The following is a 20,360-nucleotide window of genomic DNA, read 5'->3' on the forward strand; positions in this document are numbered from 1 at the left end:
CAGAGTGGTCTCTTGTTTCTTTGATACTGTTGGATTTTCTTTTAGGAACCCTTTCCAATTTTAGCGTATCTCTTTCCTACCCAAAAGGTCAGTTATTTTCTCAGTCAAGATGTCCCTTAAAGGGCCGTATAACAATATTCATAATACATTTATTAAATAAAACAATCACATTAAGGGCTGAACCATCCTATTAATATTAAAGTGCAATGAAATAGTTATATACATGTGCTTTCTTTGGTCGTTGATCACAGGACTTTATGAGAATCATTTTATTTTATTTTAATCTAATTTATTTTCCAGCTTTATTGAGATAAAATTGGCACATAACATTGTATAAGTTTAAGGTGTATAATATTATATGTTGACTTGACACACTTGTATATTGCAAAATGGTTACCACTTTAGCATTAGCTGATATCTTCATCAAGTCTTATCATTTCTTTTTTTGCTGTGAGAACATTTAAGTTTTACTCTTTCAGAAATTTTCTAGTATAAAACATAGGATTATTAACTATAATCACCATGCTGTACAATAAGTGCCCAGAATTTATTCATCTTATAACTGGAAGTTTGTACATTTTGACCAACGTCTCACATTTCCCCAACCCCTCAGCACCTGTTACCCACCATTCATTCTACTGTCTGTTTTCACAAGTTGGGATTTTTGAGATGCTACAAATAAGTGAAATCATACATATTTGTCTTTATCTGACATTTCACTTCACATAATGCCCTCAAGGGCAATCCAGCCAATTTTGTTGCAAATGGCAGAATTTCCTATTTTTTATCCGTTCATCTGCTGATGGGCACTTAAGTTGATTCCGTATCTTGACTATTGTGTATAATGCTGCAATGAACATGGAAGTGCAGATTATCTCTTCAAGATTCTGTTTTCATTTCCTTCGGATATATACCCAGAAGTGGGATTGGTGGATCATATGGTAGTTCTATTTCTAATTATTTGAGGAACTTCCATACTGTTTTCCACAGTGGTCATACCAATTTACATTCCCACTAATAGTGCACAAGGGTTCTTTTTTTTACCACATCCTCACCAATACTTATTATCTTGCCTTTTTAATAATAGCCATTCTAACAAGGTCTGAGGTGATAGGTCAGCGTTTTTGATTTTCATTTCCCTGATGATTAGTGATGCTGAACACCTTTTCATGTTCCTGTTGGCCATGTGAGTACGCTCTTTGGAAAAATGTCTATTTGGTTTCCTTACCCACTTAGTAATCACATGCGTGGTATTTTGCTATTGAGTTGTATGAGTTCTTTATGTATTTGGATATTAACCACTTATCACAACTTTCCATAACCTAAGGCATAAAAATCTAAATTCTTTAGCATGCTATGCAGGGCTGAGCACTATCTGAACCTGATCCCACTTCAAGCAAGCCTAATTCCTTGTCACCCCATTCTATTCTACAGTCCTGTCAAATGACTTGACCATTCTGAAAATGAGCCTTGCCATCGCACCTTGATGCTTTTGATGATGTCATTCCCTTCTAGAATGTTCTCCCCTTGAGGTTTGGGAAATTATCCTTCCACACTCATTTTAAGTATTGCCATGATGAAGAAACAGAGTCATTTATTCTTCTTCATAGTTCCAATGCAATCAGCCTCATTTCTGCTGTGCACTTACCACGTCTTGTAGTGGCTAGTCATGTGACTCGTCTCCCTGTCGGGACAGAAGCCCCTGCAGGGCAGACCCCAAGTCTTAATTACATTTATAGACTCATGCATGGCATCATGCTTGGACAGCATAGAGGCTCAATCTATTGGTTGTTCAACAACTAAGTATCTTTCCAGGTTAACGTACAAAGTGGAATATGTCTCTTTAATACTTTGTAGTTTTTTGCACCACAAGAGTTGTCTCTTAAGGACAAAAAGATATTTTTTATTCCCATCTAAAGTGTTGAATTTAACAAAACCCTTTTAAGAATGCTTCACTAAAACCTGAACTCTTTGACTTATGTGAATGACTATATTATTCTGCTGTACTATAAACACAGCTATAATATTGGCAGAAAATAGATCATCTTGGGAAGGTCAGATAATTTTAGTTTTATGTTTTTAGTTTTACTTTGTCTTGACTGTGGAAAACTAAGCTGAAGTTATAGACTTCATTCGCGGGCTTATTCATAATGCACAACTGCTGTGATAATCACCTGTCAAGGTTAAAAGACCAAAATTAATATTTATATACATTTACATTTGACAAAGATTTTTCATATACCATTTCTTTTTGCCTCTCACAATAGCCTTTTAAATTAAGTACACGACAGGCATTGTTATTATGCCCATGGTAGAGATAAAAATGCCAATGCTGACAAAGTTTGTGTGGTTGACATGTAGTCATGGCATTAGTAATTGGCAATTAATTTTGGGGTGCTAGCTCAGGACTTCTAGCCCTAAAATCCTTCTCTTTCCACTAAACTATGTAACATCCCTGATTCCATGAACCTGGCTACTTACAAACTCCTTCTAGAAGCAGACCAATCTATTCCTCACTCATTCTTTCATAGATTATATATTTTTCTTTCTTATCTCTTCTTCTCCCCTTTGGACTACTTCTGCTATTTGCTGGGAACATTAGCGGCATTACAATTATACGGTCAACTTTCAAATATATTAAAAGGCTGACATCTTACCGGAATGTGAACAATTTACAAGTGAAGACTGAAATTTTGCTTTATTGGAGATAAAACCAGTTTTATGAATATTTATTACAATCAAAATGAAAACTAATTTAAAAGAATATGTGGGGGCTTCCCTGGTGGCGCAGTGGTTGAGAGTCCGCCTGCCGATGCGGGGAACGCCGGTTCGTGTCCTGGTCTGGGAAGATCCCGCGTGCCGCGGAGCAGCTGGGCCCGTGAGCCATGGTCGCTGAGCCTGCACGTCCGGAGCCTGTGCTCCGCAAAGGGAGAGTCCATAGCAGTGAGGGGCCCGCGTACCGCAGGAAAAAAAAAAAAAAAAAAAGAATATGTGTTGGTTAAAAATACTGGATTTTAGAATTAGACATTCATGAGTTTTCCTCCAAGTTCTGTAATCCACAGTGTGATTTTAGACAACTTGCTTATTTTTTTTGAACATTAGTTTCCTCAACTGTAAGATGGATTGCTGTTTGGATACTTTTAAAGGAAGATACGTTATTTAAAGCACATCAGTAAGTGTAAGCTATGTATAAAACAAAGGATTATGTTATTGCTCTATGACATTAGGCTAATTTATATTTTTGTTATTTTTAATATGCCTTTTTACTGTTTTATCCAATAATCATTGATATGTACCACTGGATAACATGAAACTAATCTACAGTCTCAGCCACATGCTCTAATTTTCTCTCCAAATTCTGTTCACTAATTGTTAAAAAACCTATGGTGTGTGCAACACAACATTAGGATCACTAGGGAGTTAAAGATGTGAAAACTACATTTTAAGCTTCCTTGATCAAAACGGAATAGCTCAAAGAAAAAATTGAATAGCTCAGTACTTCAGTTAATCAAAAAATATATAATCCAGATAGTCAAGTCAAAAAATCATCTGCTATAAATGAAGAATTGCAGCTTGCATTTAATTCTGAAAACACCAGTAAATTATTTTTTACCTTCTTTAAAACTATAGGCATACATTTTGAAAAGCACACACGGTGTTCAATTGGATATGCTGTTCGACTATACAGTCAATATTCGTCAATCATGTTTATTCTCACATACCTTAATGAATTTTTATAATGGATAATTCTTACATCTGACACCCACATTCTTAAGGTGATAAAAAGTTATGAGAAGAATAAAATGAAGAAAACTTTGGGTTATTTTTTTCCAATCACAAACATTTTTTTCAAATCTCTGAGATTAATGTCAGTTTAAAATTTGTTCTAGAAGATGCGACTTATGTCTATTAAGAATTAATTATCTGCTATACTTCTTTAATAAACTGTACTTTATTACTTTCTGAATATTTTCTTTATCTTGAGGAACCAAACCTCTAGGGCATTTTTTTTTTCTTTTTTTTCTTTTTGCGGTATGCGGGCCTCTCGCTGGTGTGGCCTCTCCCGTTGCGGAGCACAGACTCCAGACGTGCAGGCCCAGCGTCCATGGCTCAAGGGCCCAGCCGCTCCGTGGCATGTGGGATCTTCCCGGACCGGGGCACGAACCCATATCCTCTGCATCGGCAGGCGGACTCTCAACCACTGTGCCACCAGGGAAGCCCTCTAGGCCATTTTTAAAAAATTAGTTCTTTAAGCAGCATTGAACAGTACAGTGCAATGTCATATCTAAACCTCTGTATGTATAATCTAATAGAATTTAAGGCATGCACACCAGTCAACTGGTCTACTAACATGTGGGTACATGCAAATTTTACCAGCTAAATTGGGATATTTGAAGGAAAGCAAAAACATTTTTAACAAGGAATTTAAAAATTCAGGGGGCATGATATTTACAATCTGGATAGAAGGAACTCCTTTAAATTATAGAACTACACCCCTAGAGGTTTACACAAAGAACTATCTCTGTCAGGAGAATGTTTGTGGGCCTTCTGGGTCAGATGACTTTTCTTTCTGTGTATATTTGGGAATGCATCCTACATTTCCCACCACCTTTATTTCTTGGACTTCTCCTTCGACTTGGCTGTACATTAGGACCCAGTGAGTTTCCCTACGGTTTCTTCCTTGCAGGCACCAAAGCAAGCGCGTTAAGCCCTTGCATGTATGAGCTAATTGCTGTGGGCAAACGCTGGAAGTAATAAAAATAGCTGCAATTTTAGATGTCTCCTGGGGTTTCGGTGTCCTTAAGACTCCATTACTTCTATTTCAATCTGTCCATCCCCACCCCTCTCTGTATCAACATTTCTGATGTATCTTTAATTGATTTCCACAAAACACTAGTAACACACAGTAAGACAAACAACAAAGCAAAACCCCCAAACCCTCCCACATGTCTATTATGGGTGGAAATGGAGGGGTGATTTATACACCACAGTGCTAAAAAACTGAAGTTGGATATCAAACATCCCTCACATTAATCTTTTCCCTAATGATATTTAATCACACGTATTCTCTCATCTTTACGCCATGCTTTTCTGACTTCCACCCCACACCACCACTCTCATTCCTCTGGATTTCAAATATGATATTCTTTATTCACCTCTTTTATACTCGGTCTCAACCCCAAGAAGTTATGTTCCTACACATTGCCTTATTTCCTGTAAGAGGAATTTGTATACCAGGTGGTTTAATTTTGTTTTTACTAGACCACGTAATAAAATGGCTAGGTAAAGCTTAAAAAAGTTAATAAGCATTCCTTATGGTGTGCCTCCCAGAACTTTCTTGAGAATTGGAGAATGTAGTTCCCCAGTAGCTGAGAAAGCTGCCGACAGACAGTCCTGGCAGTCTTCTTTCAAGATTGCCTCTACCGGAGAGTGCCCAGTTATCTAGGTCAGAAACCCTCCTAGGGTGCCATGCATCCAGTGATTGGTCTACGTGGGGCTGTAGAGATGCAATGTCCTTGCCTCAATTTAGAGCAACTCTGAAGGACATTAGCAGGTTTATAACAGCCTGACATGTCAGCTGAGGTCTTCCTTGAGACAGCATGGCAGCTCATCATCTCCTTCTTCCTAATCTGGTTTCTTTCACTTGTTTTCCACAAACATCGATCACCAGAGCCCTCCCTGATAAACTTCCTGCATGCCAATCATCTCAGAATCTGCTTCCTTCGGAACTCACCCTGGGACATGTTCTTAATTAAGTGTTAAGAAGTTAGCAACTCTCTTGTCAGAAGGGACCTCTACAATACTTTTAGGCAAACCTGGACTGGTTTTTCGCTTGGGTGATTTCACATGGTAGGTTCATTTGCTCAGAGTGTGGCCTTGGGTATTTTGGGATGGGAGCCAGGCATTAGTATTTTTAAAATACTGCCAGCATTCTAGTGTGTAGGTAAGTTCAGGAACCACTGGCCAATAACTCTGCCACTTCAAGTCTCTCTACCTTCCTGGCTGTACTTCCTTATTGAAGGGACCCTTGCTATCTCTTTGGTGTTCTTGTGTTTGATTTGGGGAATAGTTTTACTTAATGTTCATCTGCAGAGCCATGCTTTTCAACCCTGAGACCCATGAGCGACTTCAGTGTCCTTAGCTCAGGTTATGGTTCCTTCATTCTTCAAGATCTCCATGACTTATTTACTTATGCATTGCATCTTTCCTAGAGAACTAGTGTAGTCATGTTAGAATTACGATTTGACAATAGAAGAATCAACTTAACATGCAAAAATAGTAGAAGACACCATGCATCAAAGGACAAGGGATTATTTTGTCACACTATTTACTTATTTTATCCCACCATTAAGAAGTCCATAGTTACAATAAATTATTTAAGAAAATTAAAATTATCAAGCAAATGAACGCTGAAACAAAAGAACAAACTAATAGCTCTATCTCTGTCCTCTCTGGGTTGTGATATCAGTAATTTCTGGGATAGCTAGGTACTAGCTTTTAATACATAAGGGAGACACATATTTGAGGCTTCAATCTATGTAGTGTCTTTCTGAAGATACATATGCTGTTCAATTTTCCAAGTTATGAATTTAATATTTGAGACCTAACATTTATACTGCCCTTTACAGTTTATAACATGTCTTCACATCAGTTATCTCATTTGACATTCTCCAGTTGTGCCGAATAATTTAATAAACTGGGTAATACTGGCATTAAGTTCTTGTACAGAATGTAATCATGATTAACAAAAAGCAATTTAATGTATTTGCTGCTATGCCCTATACATCCATTTATTAAGGTTTAATGTTGCATGATGACCTAATTTTTGAAAGATTCCTATACATGCAGTCAAAGGGCTTAAGAGGAATGGTACTATTAAGAAGGAATATTAGAAAGTGGATTTAGAATTAGGTGAGCCAAGCTAAAATAGACGATTCTGCTCACATAGCTCAGTTATTAAGTCTGATTTTTTTTTGCAGAAGTCCACAAAGAAAATTTCCAAAGTAATAAAGTTTTATCTCTTTAGGATCTATCATTTCCAGTCAATTTATTCAGTTTTTAGAATTTCTGTAGTTCCAAGTTTCCTGGGTGTACTTGGATGTTCTTAATCTTGGTGATTAAGGAAACAGAGTTGATAGGTGTTGAAGCAGTCTGGTCATTGGGGCCTGGAATCATGGACTTTTTTTTTTTTTTTTTTGCGGTACGCGGGCCTCTCACTGTTGTGGCCTCTCCCGTTGCGGAGCACAGGCTCCGGACGCGCAGGCTCAGTGGCCATGGCTCACGGGCCCAGCCGCTTCGTGGCATATGGGATCCTCCCAGACCGGGGCACGAATCCTGCATCGGCAGGCGGACTCTCAACCACTGCGCCACCAGGGAAGCCCATGGACTATTTTGCTTCCATAAACTTGACTATTAGGGCCAAATACATTATATAAAATATATTTAATGCTGCTTTTAATAAAGATAACAGAGTTTTAAAAATAGACTGCAGAAAACTGAGATTTTCTTCAACTTAAAGAGGTAAAATAAAGTCTTTTATCAAGGTAGGTGTACACACTGAAAAGGTGAAAGAATATGTATTATAGAATCTTAAAGTTCTTATGAAAGTTCCAACTGAACCTGGTTAATAATCTTTGAAAAGATAAGAGATAACATTGAAAGTTAAAGTGAGAAAGCTTTTTGAAAGTGAAAGCATTTTCTTCTCTTGTAAATTATAAAAGGACATATGGATAGGTAGATAAAGATGACCATGTCTTAATGAAAGTAGATAAGAATAACTAACTTCTATGGAGTGATTACTGTGATCAAGGTCACAGGCACTGTCCTCCCAACAGCCCTGTGATGTACCCCTATTTTACAGACAAGGACACTGAGAGACCAAGCAAATTATCGGAAGATATGAAGCAGTTAATGGGCAGAACAGGATCCGAACCCAGGGAGAATCACAGCCGCCTGTGCCTTCTGAGAAAGTTTAGTTTCTCCTTGAGGCACTTGAGGTTGTTGCAGTGTTCTGGCAGGCCAGAAGTTAGTATATTGGAAAAACAAACCGGCTATGTTGGGTAAAGGAACAGAATAAAAGATTCATCTTTCTTAGCTGAGAAGAAAATGAGTTTCTGCTGGCAGACTGAATGTTCCCCCAGAGCCTTGGAAACGTTACTTTGATTTCCAAAATTGTTCAGCTTACACCAGAAAATGAAATGTTTGGGCTACAGATGACAGGTGGGTCTCGTATGAATGAATGAGAGAGACTGTTGATAGAGGCTCGGAGAGGAAGGATGCTTGGAGCAGCTCTCCAGGTCTTGGGTCAACAGGGCACAGTGCTGTCTGCCTAAGATTGGGGAAGGGATTGATGCGTAAGAATGCTAGGACTGTACCAGTCTTGGTATAAACAGTCCGAGAAAATGACTTAGTGAGTATAAGGAACGATGAAATTTAAAAATTCCCCTCTCCTCTTGGGGTCTCCGACTCCCCTCCCTCCCACATACCTCCTCACTACATACCTCCCCTCCCTCCCACATACCTCCTTCTCAGAGTGTCATAGTATATGTATGTTTCCTTGTAAAATGTATGATTTATTTTAAAAATGTAGGTTGCACTCATTTAAAAGTTTAACTGAGGTATGTAAATTAAAGATACTCGACTGTCTTGACATCCCCAATGGCAATCCTGTATGGTGCCCCTAACATAAAGGATAGTGTGCAATAGAGCTGCTTTTTCCTTTGTTCACTCAGCCGTGTGTTTTTTCACTCAGTGCCTGCTGCCACTGAGAGATGAGATAGTGTCAGCCCAGGAGCCAGACGGTTGGGCTTAAATCTTGGCTCTGCCACTTACTAGCTGAGTGTTAGTGGACAAGCCGCGTAGCTTCTGCTCTGGCTTCTCCATCTAAAGAAACTGGGGAAAATACAAGCGACCTTATATACCTTAATACGTATATCATAGACTCCAAGCCATGCTGATGCTAGTGCTTTATTGTTGTTATCAAAAGGCGTCACTGGGGAGTTTTCACACAACTTTAACAGAATAGGATGCTATGGGCCTTCTCTGGACAGCCACCTGCCCCTGCCCTGCCAGCCTCTCATGTCCTCTGCCTGCCTTGTTTGCAAAAAAAAAAAAAAAAAAAAACAAAAAACTCTAGCCTCTTAGGCCTTCCCCACGTTCCAAAGAATAAATTTAATCAGAGATATGAGAAAATGCAGAAACAAAGGAAAATAGTCAAGCAAGACAAAATAATAATAGTTTAGCCATTAAACAATGGCTCCTCTTCAAGGGCTATACATAACATTCTGAGCCATATCCTTTGAGCTGTTTTGCAGGTACTGAATCCCCCACAGGTAGAATAAGTTAACTGTATGCTGCCCACAAGCATGTAGACCTCAGACCGGTTGGAACCAGAAGGACTAGCTGACCAGAGATTTATGGCTCAGATAATGTTCCAACCACAAGCGAGACATGGTGGCTCCTTGGAATTGCACAATGGAGACAATCATCTCTGAAAATAGAAGACTGTCCCCTACCCAGCCCGTAGTCCGTTCTTCTTTTCCCTATAAAACATCCAAGCAAACTTAGGGAGTGGGGAGTTGGTTCTTTGGGACATGAGTCTACCTCTTCCCCATGATTGCCAGCTTCCTCGATAAAGCAGTCGTTTCTTTTACCCAACACCTGTCTCTCAGTATTGTATTCTTGAACGATGAGCAGCTGAGCCTGAGTTTGATAACACAACTATAGTGCTGCACCACCAGGCTGGGATTCACTCAGTAATTGTATGATGCTTTCTGATCTTGGAATTATTACATTGTGGGGGAAAAAAATGATAAGTCTATTAGAAGCAATGAAGTAGGTAATTACTGTAAGCATTAAATGAGCCAATATGCCAAGTGACTAAATCAGTATCTTTGCACATAAAAAGAACTCAGTATGGTTAAAATTTTTCCATGTAGTTGAGTGTGTATGTGTTTTGGGGTATATGTGAGCAAAAGGTTTAGTTCAATAGAGTCTATGAGGCCATATTTTCTCCAAACACAAGAGTCAACTTCAATTTATAAGTTCATAGGGGGACTGGGAAGGTAAGGCATTGATTCAGTTTGACTTACTCTGAAGGTCGTAGAGATCCTAGTGCAGCGATATGAACTAAGTAAGTACAGAAGGTGAAAAAACCCTGGGGCAAAGGAAGAAGTTTCTTTCAGCCTGTGGTTGTTGATGCCTTTATTTATACTAACGATCAAAAGGGATTTAAACAGGAAGGTAAAAAATAATCTCATGAAACAAGAAAAACATTATTAAAATACAGTCTCAAGTAACCCTCCAAATACAGAAGCCATTTAAAATTAAAATAAACTAAATTAGAAAATATTTTCATACAAACCAGTCATATTTCTCTTCTGACTTGGATGTTACCACAGTAAATGTTTTTACCACACACAATCAAAAACCCTATTAGAAAAAAGCAGCAAACTCTAAAATTGTAAAATAAACTGTCGCTGATATATATGTATTAACATACAAGATAAAGGTACCATTGTAAAACTTGAAGCTTCTTACTCAAAGTACATTAGTTGCAGAAAAAGATCAAAAAACAAATTACTGTAGCAGCTGACTGGTATCCATGCAGTAATTAAGTTCATCATGCATTCCTGAACAAATAAATGCTTTTAAGAATTATCCTTGAGGTCAACATGTTGAAACTTTAAAAATTGAATAAATGAATCCAATATATTAAATAGATATATTGATTTAGAGTAATAGAATACCTCAAAAATATCAGCCCACCATCATGTTTCTGATTCATAAAGGCATTTCTAGTCAAGAGACCCACTCTACCCCAGCCCATCTCCATCTATGAGTAGGCACTTAAAATAATCAGTATCACAATCCTTACATGGACATATATTTTGTTAAAACAAAAGAATAAATATATTCTCACACTTTCAAGTTGCACCTATATTCAGCACAATCATTTGTTGTAAGAGAAATTAAGGGAATCTGAATTACTTTAAATCTATAGATAATCTCCCACAAACTTATTTTAGCTAATTTCCACCCACTGAACTCTTAATTAGACTGGCTAACAAACAGAGAAAAATGGTGATATATGAACTTTCATTAACAACCTTATAGAAATGCTCACAGTCAATCAAAAAGTAGTATCTATAGTAAGACTGAATTTGCTGCCTCAAGAAAAGGAGAGTTTTGTTGCTTTCCTCCTCCAAATGCCTTCTTTTTAAAAAAATATTTATTTATTTATTTAGTTTTGGCTGCATCGGGTCTTAGCTGCGACAGGTGGGATCTTTCATTGTGGTGTGCAGGCTTCTCTCTAGTTGTGGCACTGGGCTCCAGAGCGCATGGGCTCTGTAGTTGTGGCGCAAGGGCTTAGTTGCCCCGAGACATGTGGGATCTTAGTTCCCCGACCAAGGATCGAAACCGTGTCCCCCGTATTGGAAGGCTGATTCTTAACCACTGGACCACCAGGGAAGTCCTCCAAATGCCTTCTTAAAGGGGGTTAATCAACTGATATTTTCTAAGAAGAAGGGTTTTTGTTTGTTGTTGAACACATGGTAGTAATACACCTGTCAGGTATTTTATATTTGTATCATCTCACTAGCATCTCCTATGAGTTAAAAAAAAGCGACAGTTCAGGGTAGTATGGCTTTCTTTAGGTCTTCCAGTTTTTCCTTTGAATACAAAAATGATACATTGTCCCCTCCCAATGAGGACAGAATATGTAAATGAACAACTGTAAAGCTGCAAGGTAAAAATGAGAGTGGAAAGAGACCTGCTTTTTAATGCCTTTACTGTTTTCATACCATAGGGGTCAATCAGTTCACATGCCATTGGTCTGGAGATACCATGAAAAGCAGTATGAACTATTAGTGGGAGGGTCACCTCATATGCCCAGTTCACTGAGGTTCACTTCTAAAAATACACGATTGGAGGTTGCTGGTTGCAGAGATGGTGAATTGTAAAAAGCAAATCAAGACCAAATTGTAAAAACCATTATCAAGACTGATGTTTTGACCCATCCTCTTTTATAGTGCCTGTTTGAAAATGGCAATAAAACAAATTTAAATTTGTATGTTGGTTGCAAGGATATAAAAGGCAAAAATATTCCAAAATCCTTAACAATAAAGAGATGGACCAAGCTATATCAGGCAAATGCTAAAACAAAACCAATAGAAAAAGGAAGACAGGTATGGCTACATGAAGGACAGACAAAATAGAATTTAGGGCCAAAAGCACTAAAAGTCATCAAGCAAGATGTTTCCCACTGATAAAAGCTAAAAACCAAACTAGAGGAGAGAACAGTTTTAAGCACACATCAATATGGCCTGACATACAGAAATCCAAAATGCTACAGAAACTGATAAGTCAAAAGTAAGTAAAACACTAAATACTTGAAGAATAAAAGAAACAGGTTTAGAAAAATGTGTACCCTGTAATCAAGTGAATAAATATTCTATATCAATAAATCAAAAAGCTAGCTATTGGAACAGAAAAATAGACACTTTAAACTACTCTGTTGAAGGAAAAAGGAAAAAAAAAGTAAAAGACAGAAAAAAAGGATACATAACTTCAGATATGAAACAGAGTTTTTAAATCCTGTATGGAACTTTCTATCAATAAATTTTTAAAATGTTAGACACTTTTTCAGGAAGATGTAAATTGTGAAAATTGGTCAAAAAGAAGCATAATGTCTAATACACCAGTTTCTACTGGGAAAAGCCTATCCCCACAATGGTAAAATTGTAGAATTCTAACAAATTTTTATGAATAGAGAATCCCAGTTTATATAAATTATCTCAGAGCACAGAAAAAATGGCAGTCTTCCTAATTCTTTATTGAGGCCAGAATAAATCTAGGATTAACATTGAGCAAGAATAGTGGAAAACCATAAAAGTACAAAAAATTACATGTAATTTAAAAGTCCTAAGTAAAGTGGCAGCAAATCAAATACGTGAGTCTGTTAAAAGAATAACATTATGACCAAGTAGGGTTTATTCCAAAAAAGTTTGATTCAATATTAGAAAACCTAATGGCATATTTCACTATATGAATGGATTAATATTTTAGTATCTCTGTGGATGAAGGAAATGCATTTTATAAAATTCAACATGGACACTCATAAAATCTCAAAGTCAGCTAGCTATACCATGAAATATACCTATACCTATAGTAAATGTTATACATAATGATGAAATATACAAAACTATCCTATCGATAGAAACAATAAAAGCTATGATTGACATTATTACTAACTACACAGGAAATAAACTTAGTATTGATCTTGGAATAAGGAAGAAACCTCATTGTATGCAATAATGATTATCAGAAAAATCCAAGAGAATCACTAAAAAGCTATTAGAAATAACACAAGAGTAAAGTGACAGTTAGAAACAAGAAAAATAAATAAACGTGGATAAATTTCCAATACAGCAGTAAAAGAATCATTTGAAAAAAATGCTGCAAAAGTAGATTGCACTAATGAAGTAAAAATTATAAAACAGTGTAATAAAATGAGATGTTTAATAAAACTCTCTATATAATCGGAAAAGCGAGAGAGATTATAGTATTGGATGGGAGAATAAATGAAGCTATTAACTCTTCACAGCTCTATAAAATTTCCAAGAGAATTTGTTATGGAACTTGACAAAAAGTTTCTAAAATTAATGTACAAAAGAAAGATTAAGAATATAGAAAATTTTGATTAGAAGAAAGGACTGTGTGGACTGGCTTGTCAGAAATTATATTCTAGTATAAAGATCTAGTAATGTGCAGGGATTAAGTAAATGATCAGAATAAATGGTCTAGAAATAATCATACACTTCTATGGGAATTGTGTATATGATAAAGGTGGGTTATGATTGGGTTAACAAATGGTGTTTGGAAAACAGACCATGTTATCTAGAAAGTTATTTATTTATTTTTGGCTGCGTTGGGTCTTCATTAATGTGCTCAGGCTTTTTCTAGTTGCAGTGAGCGGGGGCTACTCTTGGTTGTGGTGCGCGGGCTTCTCATTACGGTGGCTTCGCTTGTTGCGGAGTCCGGGCTCTAGAGTGCAGGCTCAATAGTTGTGGCGCATGGGTTTAGTTGCTCCGCAGCATGTGGGATCTTCCCGGACCAGGGCTCGAACCCATGTCCCCTGCATTGGCAGGCGTATTCTTAACCACTGTGCCACCAGGGAAGCCCCTAGAGAGGATTTTAAAAGTTAGATTTCTACCTCATACAAAATAATTATCAGGTAAATTAAAGAGCTAAATAAGTGCAAAACCATAAAAAAACAGAAAACAACATAGGATAATAATTTTATAATTTGGAAGTGAGAAGACACTCTCAAAAATCTACGGTTGAAAATACTGACAGAGTAAACCACATAAATGAAGTGTTTGTCCATAAAACACCATAGACAAATTTACAAGACTAGCAAAAGACCGGGAAAAAAAATGCAGGTAACAAGTTCTTACTAATCAATTGGAAAAAGCCAAGTAATTCAATAGGGAAATAAAAATAGGCAATTCAAAGAAACACAAATGGCTAATAAACGTAAGAAAAAAAATCACCAACCCATCTCATTAGTAATCAGGAAAGTCATAATTAGCATGAGTTTATCTTATGTTGTGTATCATATTGGCAAAACTTTTAAACACGTGTAATGTCTCAGATTGTTGAAGATGAGGATCTATAGATTGTTGTCGGGAGTGTCAATTGGTGTAGTGTTTATTAGGGCAATTTGGTCATGTCTCATTAAAATTTAAAATGCAGACATTTTTGTCATGGAAAATAACCCACTTCACAGAGATTCTAGCACTTTGTATGCAAGTTTTTTTATTGGCAATGTTGCAGAAGTGATCCAAATCACTAGAAACGACCTAGAAAAACATGTTTCTTGATGGGGTCCATAAACCACGTTCATAAATATAGTCTTCAAGGTTTTATTACATTACATAGTTACAGTCATTTTACAGAGTATTTGAAACTAGCACTGTGGCCTGACTCAAAGGCTACCTTCCAAAGAAAAAAGAAAAAGGCCTTGGCTAGATTGTCTTACATTTTGTGGTTACTATTTTGAGCAGCATAAAATCCTTTCGCCAAAGAAGGAAGTTGCTGGCTTTTAGAAAGCCTCATCATCTTTTAGCTAAAAGGCACTTTGAAGTAACATTAAAACACTTATAATTTTAGCCATATTTAATTAACTACTCTTCACATTCTTTAATCTAGCAATTCCACCTCCAAGCATCTAACATACGAAGAGACAGGCAGAAGGATGTTAACTGATTGCAGCGTTGTTTGTAGTAGTGAAAAAGTTGGAAACACCCAATTACTTAGGACAGGGGTCCCCAACCCTTGGGCCGAGGACTGGTACTGGTCCATGGCCTGTTAGGAACCGGGCCACACAGCAGGAGGTGAGCGGCGGGTGAGCGAGTGAAGCTTCATCTGTATTTACAGCTGATCCCCATCGCTCGCATTACCACGTGAGTTCCACCGGCATTAGATTCTCATAGGAGCGCGAACCCTAGTGTGAACTGCGCATGCGAGGGATCTAGGCTGTGCGCTCCATATGAGAATCTAATGCCTGATGATCTGAGGTGGAGCTGAGGCGGTGATGCTAGTGCTGGGGAGCGGCTGCAAATACAGATTATCATTAGCAGAGAGGTTTCACTGCACAGAGACCTTAATATGTCAATTGCTTGCAGGCTCGTCAAAACCCTATCAGTGAGCGGCAAGTGAAAACAAGCTCAGGGCTCACACTGATTCTGCATTATGGTGAGTTGTATAATTATTTCATTATATATTACAATGTAATAATAGAAATAAAGTGCACAATAAATGTAATACACTTGAATCATCCCAAACTATCCTCCACCCCATTCGTGGAAAAACTGTCTCCCATGAAACTGGTCCCTGGTGCCAAAAAGGTTGGGGACCAGTGACTTGGGAAAGTGTTAAACTCTATGTGCATATTAAGGTATACTATATGTAGCAATTAAAAAGAATGAAGTAGATATGTACACTAATATGGAAAAATTTCCAAGATTCATTCCTAGTGAAAAAGACAAATTACAGAAAATACATAACGTACAATCCCACTTTCATGAAAACAAAACAAAATAAAATCTTCATGGAAAGGTATATGTAAAAATGCTTTTTTGGAAAAGACTAGAAATTACATATTAAATAGCTAAACAGATGTTCCTCCTGTATCAGGGCAGGGGGCTTCTACTTTCTGTTTCCTGTTTTTTTTAAATTTGAAAAAGTATTTTCACAAAGGAAATGTAGTCATGAATTACTCCTGCAAAAAAGGGAAGTTTTGAAAAATACTATGTTTACATTTACTGATTGTGTATATATAAAATGCTTATTATTAGTGCTTAAAATTTATATATATATATGTCTGTGTGTGTGTGTATATATATATATATATATATATATATATATATACACACAAGCATACCTCAGAGATATTGAGAGTTCAGTTACAGACCACTACAATAAAGTGAATATCGCTATAGAGCCACACAAATTTTTTCTGGTTTCCTGGTGCACATAAAAGTTATGTTTAGGGCTTCCCTGGTGGCGCAGTGGTTGAGAGTCTGCCTGCCGATGCAGCGGACGCGGGTTTGTGTCCCGGTCCGGGAAGATCCCACATGCCGCGGAGCGGCTGGGCCCATGAGCCATGGCCGCTGGGCCTGCACGTCTGGAGCCTGTGCTCCACAACGGGAGAGGCCACAACAGTGAGGCCCGCGTATCGCAAAAAAAAAAAAAAAGTTATGTTTACACCATACTGTAGTCTACTAAGTAGGCATCAGCATTATGTCTAAAAGAATGCACTTACCTTAATTAAAAAATACTTTATTGCTAAAAAAATGCTAACCATCATCTGAGGCTTCAGTGAGTAATAATCTTTTATGCTGGTGGAGGGTTTATAATATTGCAAAATTACCAAAATGTGACACAGAAACAAGCAGTTACGCAAATGCTGTTGTAGAAATGGCATGATAGATGTGCTCCACGCAGGGTTGCCACAAACCTTCATTTTGTATAAAAATGCAGTATCTGCAAAGCGCAATAAAGCAAAGGGCAATAGAACAATGTATGCCTGTGTTAGAGATAGTCTGTGACTGAACATCAACCATAAGAAAGTAATTGGGGGACTTCCCTGGTGGCACAGTGGTTAAGAATCCACCTGCCAATTCAGGGGACACGAGTTCGATCCCTGGTCTGGGAAGATGCCACATGCCGCGGAGCAACTAAGCCTGTGAGCCACAACTACTGAAGCCTGCACGCCTAGAGCCCATGCTCCGCAACAAGGGAAGCCACTGCAATGAGAAGCCTGCTCACCGCAACGAAGAGTAGTCCCCGCTCACTGCAACTAAAGAAAGTCTGAGCGCATTAAGGAAGACCCAACACAGCCAAAAATAAATAAAATTAAAAAAAAGAAAGTAATTATATTTGTTTACCTGAGTGCTGCGAATTTTAAATGTTGCAACATTTGAATTTAAGAAGATAGTTCAGTTTTCATTTGGATGTACGGCAGCACAGAGGTGCAGTCTAAAAATCCATTAAAAAAAAAGACTATTCCAATTCGCAAATTAGTAAGTTTCATTATGAAAATTCCCAGAGGTAAGGTCTGGCATTTAATGATTAGAAAAGTAACAAGAAAATATTGCTTACAGAGTGAATCAATAGAAAAGTAAATTTCACTAATATAAAATTATCTTTAAGTTAAGCAAAAAACCACATGGAGTTAATTAGAGGAGGTATATTGTGTAAGTTTTTTTCAAAGTGTACAACATAAGCATATGTAGTGAGATAACGATCATGAGGGATACAGGAAAATAGAGTGAGAATTTTTTCAAGTCTCTTAAAATCCATTTAGGAATCATAGTATGACACTGAACAGTTTTACAAAACTGAGTAAGGTGGTTTTGCTTTTCTGTCCTCTGTGACTACATCAGGCTCCTACTGTACTATATGCTTGAAGTTTGTTAAGAGAGTAGATCTTAAGTGTTCTCACCACACATACACAAAAAGGGTAACTATGTGAGGTGCTGGATTCATTAAATAATGTGATTGTGGAAATCATTTCACAATGTATACGTATATCAAGTCATCACATTGTACACTTCAAATATACATAATTTTGTCAGTTATACCTCTTTAATAAAGCTGGGGGGAAAAAAAGGTCCAGTCAATGAATAGAAGTCAAACCAAAGTGTATTTCACTAGACACATCAAACAATGGCTTCAACAGATTGCCTGGGAATTCCTGGCATCCGCTGCAGTGTCCAGGGCCAGCTCTAGCCCTTTTTAGTGAGCTTTTCTTTAAATTGGTGCTCTAGTGGGAAAGGCCCATTGGAGTCAGTTGTAACCACAAGCACGAGCAGAAGGGCATAAAGGATGTTAAGAATGACACAAAGTTCACTGAACTTAAGGATGTGATTTGTATACCACCTTCAGTGTAGTCTATTCTTGTGTCACTCGGTGTTTTTCTTCTATGATGAGAAGATCCACAGTGGTTCTCTCTGCTGCCCACTGGACACGGCTGCCACGCTAAGGCTTTCAGTGGTGAACAGTGCAAGAACTAATACACGCTTTTGTACTACGGTTCTCAACGCAACTCCAGGACCTGGATCTTTGCAACGTTCAAAGCAGCTCAAGTAGAAAAGAAAAAGTTCAAACCAGTCACCAGATCCAAAATTAGCATTTTATTCAGAACGCTGGGGTCAGAGGTGTATCATTTATATTCTGGTACACAATACAGAGGCAAAGCTGTTGTCAGAAGTCTCTCCAGTTTAAAAGCTTTTTTTTTCATTTTTTTAAAAAAACACACACTTTAGTAGTGCCACCAGTGTCAGGCCACCCCTTTCGTTTCTTATGTTTCCTTTTTTTTTTTTTTTTGGTACAAATTATGTAAAACATTTGTGCTAAGAACTTTTCTCCCTCCCCAAACAAAAATGAAAATAAAAAATAAAAAAAATAAAAAAATTAAAAATTGAGTATTCTAACTACAGCTCAACAACTGAATCAAATGTCACTGTTTTGTAAATACTTTATCCATAACGAAAGATATAAACATGCAAAAAACCTGAATCCAGTCCAAATAATACATACACGTGTTCTGAAGTTTCTGCACTTCTCCATAGACTATGCCAATAAAACATTATGTACACATACCATTTTTACAGTGAAGTGGAAAAAATACAGTAAATAAAAAAGTGTACGTGGATTAAGACCAAAATGTGTCTAACATTCTAGTTTATGAAAAAATTCAATTTTGCTACAAATTGGTGATATGAAAACTCCCTTTATTTGCAACCAGCTGCATAAGTTTTAAGATTTTAGTGGAAAAAAAAAACCAAAAAAAAACTAAAGTCTAAATCTAGAAGTAATGTACATTTTCCAATCTCATGGTCTCATCCCCCAAGATAATAAAATTGCTCCATGAGTGGTTTTGTCTCTTTAATTCCGTACTTTTAATAAAAGCAAATGCATTGTAACAAAAGCGTGTCGAAGCATATCATGGTTTAACTTACTGCTCCCACCACAAAATATTTTGTCTTTTACTTATCGTTTCAGAAATCAGTACCATTAAAGCCTTAAACATAAAACTAATTCCAATCTGAAAAAGGTACAAAAAGGCACATAAAATCCCAGTGCTTCTGTACTGTAAAATTCAAGTGTAACTGAGCTCAGTGTCTTTCCAAACAGTATTGGATCACTGATATTCCCTCTGAGCCCAAACTGGTTTACAGCCTCTGCCACAGCCTCCAGCAAGCACTGTGCTAGTAGACTACAAAGTTCAAGCCTAGCTTCTGAATGCTTTTTGGGAATATCAGTTGAAATTGTTTGTACTTGTCCAAAAGCGAAGTTCACCCTGAAGTTCAGTCATCACCTCCACCGTACATGTCGGCGAGTTTCTTGAAGCGGGGCCCCCAGTCGTTCAGGTAGTCATAATCCTGGTCGCCTCCACTACTGGAGGAGTTCAGGGAGCTCAAGGACCCGGCCGTGGAACCACTGCCTTCATAGTCAAACACTAAGAGGGAGTCATACGGCGGAGCTGTGGGATCGTTGTCAGCAGCTTTAAGGCCCTGCAGTTTGGAAGACAGGAAAAGGATGAAGAGAGGGTTACAATTAGCAAATCCACAAGCAGACGCTAGTGGTCCCGTGGCATCAAACACTTGTTTTTAAGTTTCCACCTGCAGACCACCACATTTGCAACCCAGAGAAACTGGGGTTATCACCATGTTTGAAAGTTAGACAAAAACTAACTGTTGTCTCTTCCTCTGCGAAGAAAGAACCCTAAGGAGTCTAGCCCAGTGAGGCCGAAACATACCACGGGACAGGGTTCATTGGAGAATGCGTTTGAC

The 20,360-nt window shown here is 37.7% G+C and overlaps 1 protein-coding gene across 1 annotated transcript in view; it reads right to left on the reverse strand.

Annotated features, from left to right (window-relative positions):
* Positions 1-18,675: 18,675 nt before the first annotated feature.
* CDH2 (cadherin 2) overlaps positions 18,676-20,360 on the reverse strand; it is a 215,592-nt gene continuing 213,907 nt past the window's right edge. The window contains exon 16 of the mRNA XM_027127659.1: positions 18,676-20,081. Within this exon, the coding sequence (XP_026983460.1) occupies positions 19,875-20,081 (207 nt within the window). The 3' untranslated portion in view covers positions 18,676-19,874. The remainder of the gene's footprint in view (positions 20,082-20,360) is intronic.

The sequence above is a fragment of the Aethalodelphis obliquidens genome, unplaced genomic scaffold (genome assembly GCF_003676395.1).
Source record: "Aethalodelphis obliquidens isolate GAN/ISIS:26980383/991018 unplaced genomic scaffold, ASM367639v1 scaffold32, whole genome shotgun sequence".
NCBI lineage: Eukaryota > Metazoa > Chordata > Mammalia > Artiodactyla > Delphinidae > Aethalodelphis > Aethalodelphis obliquidens.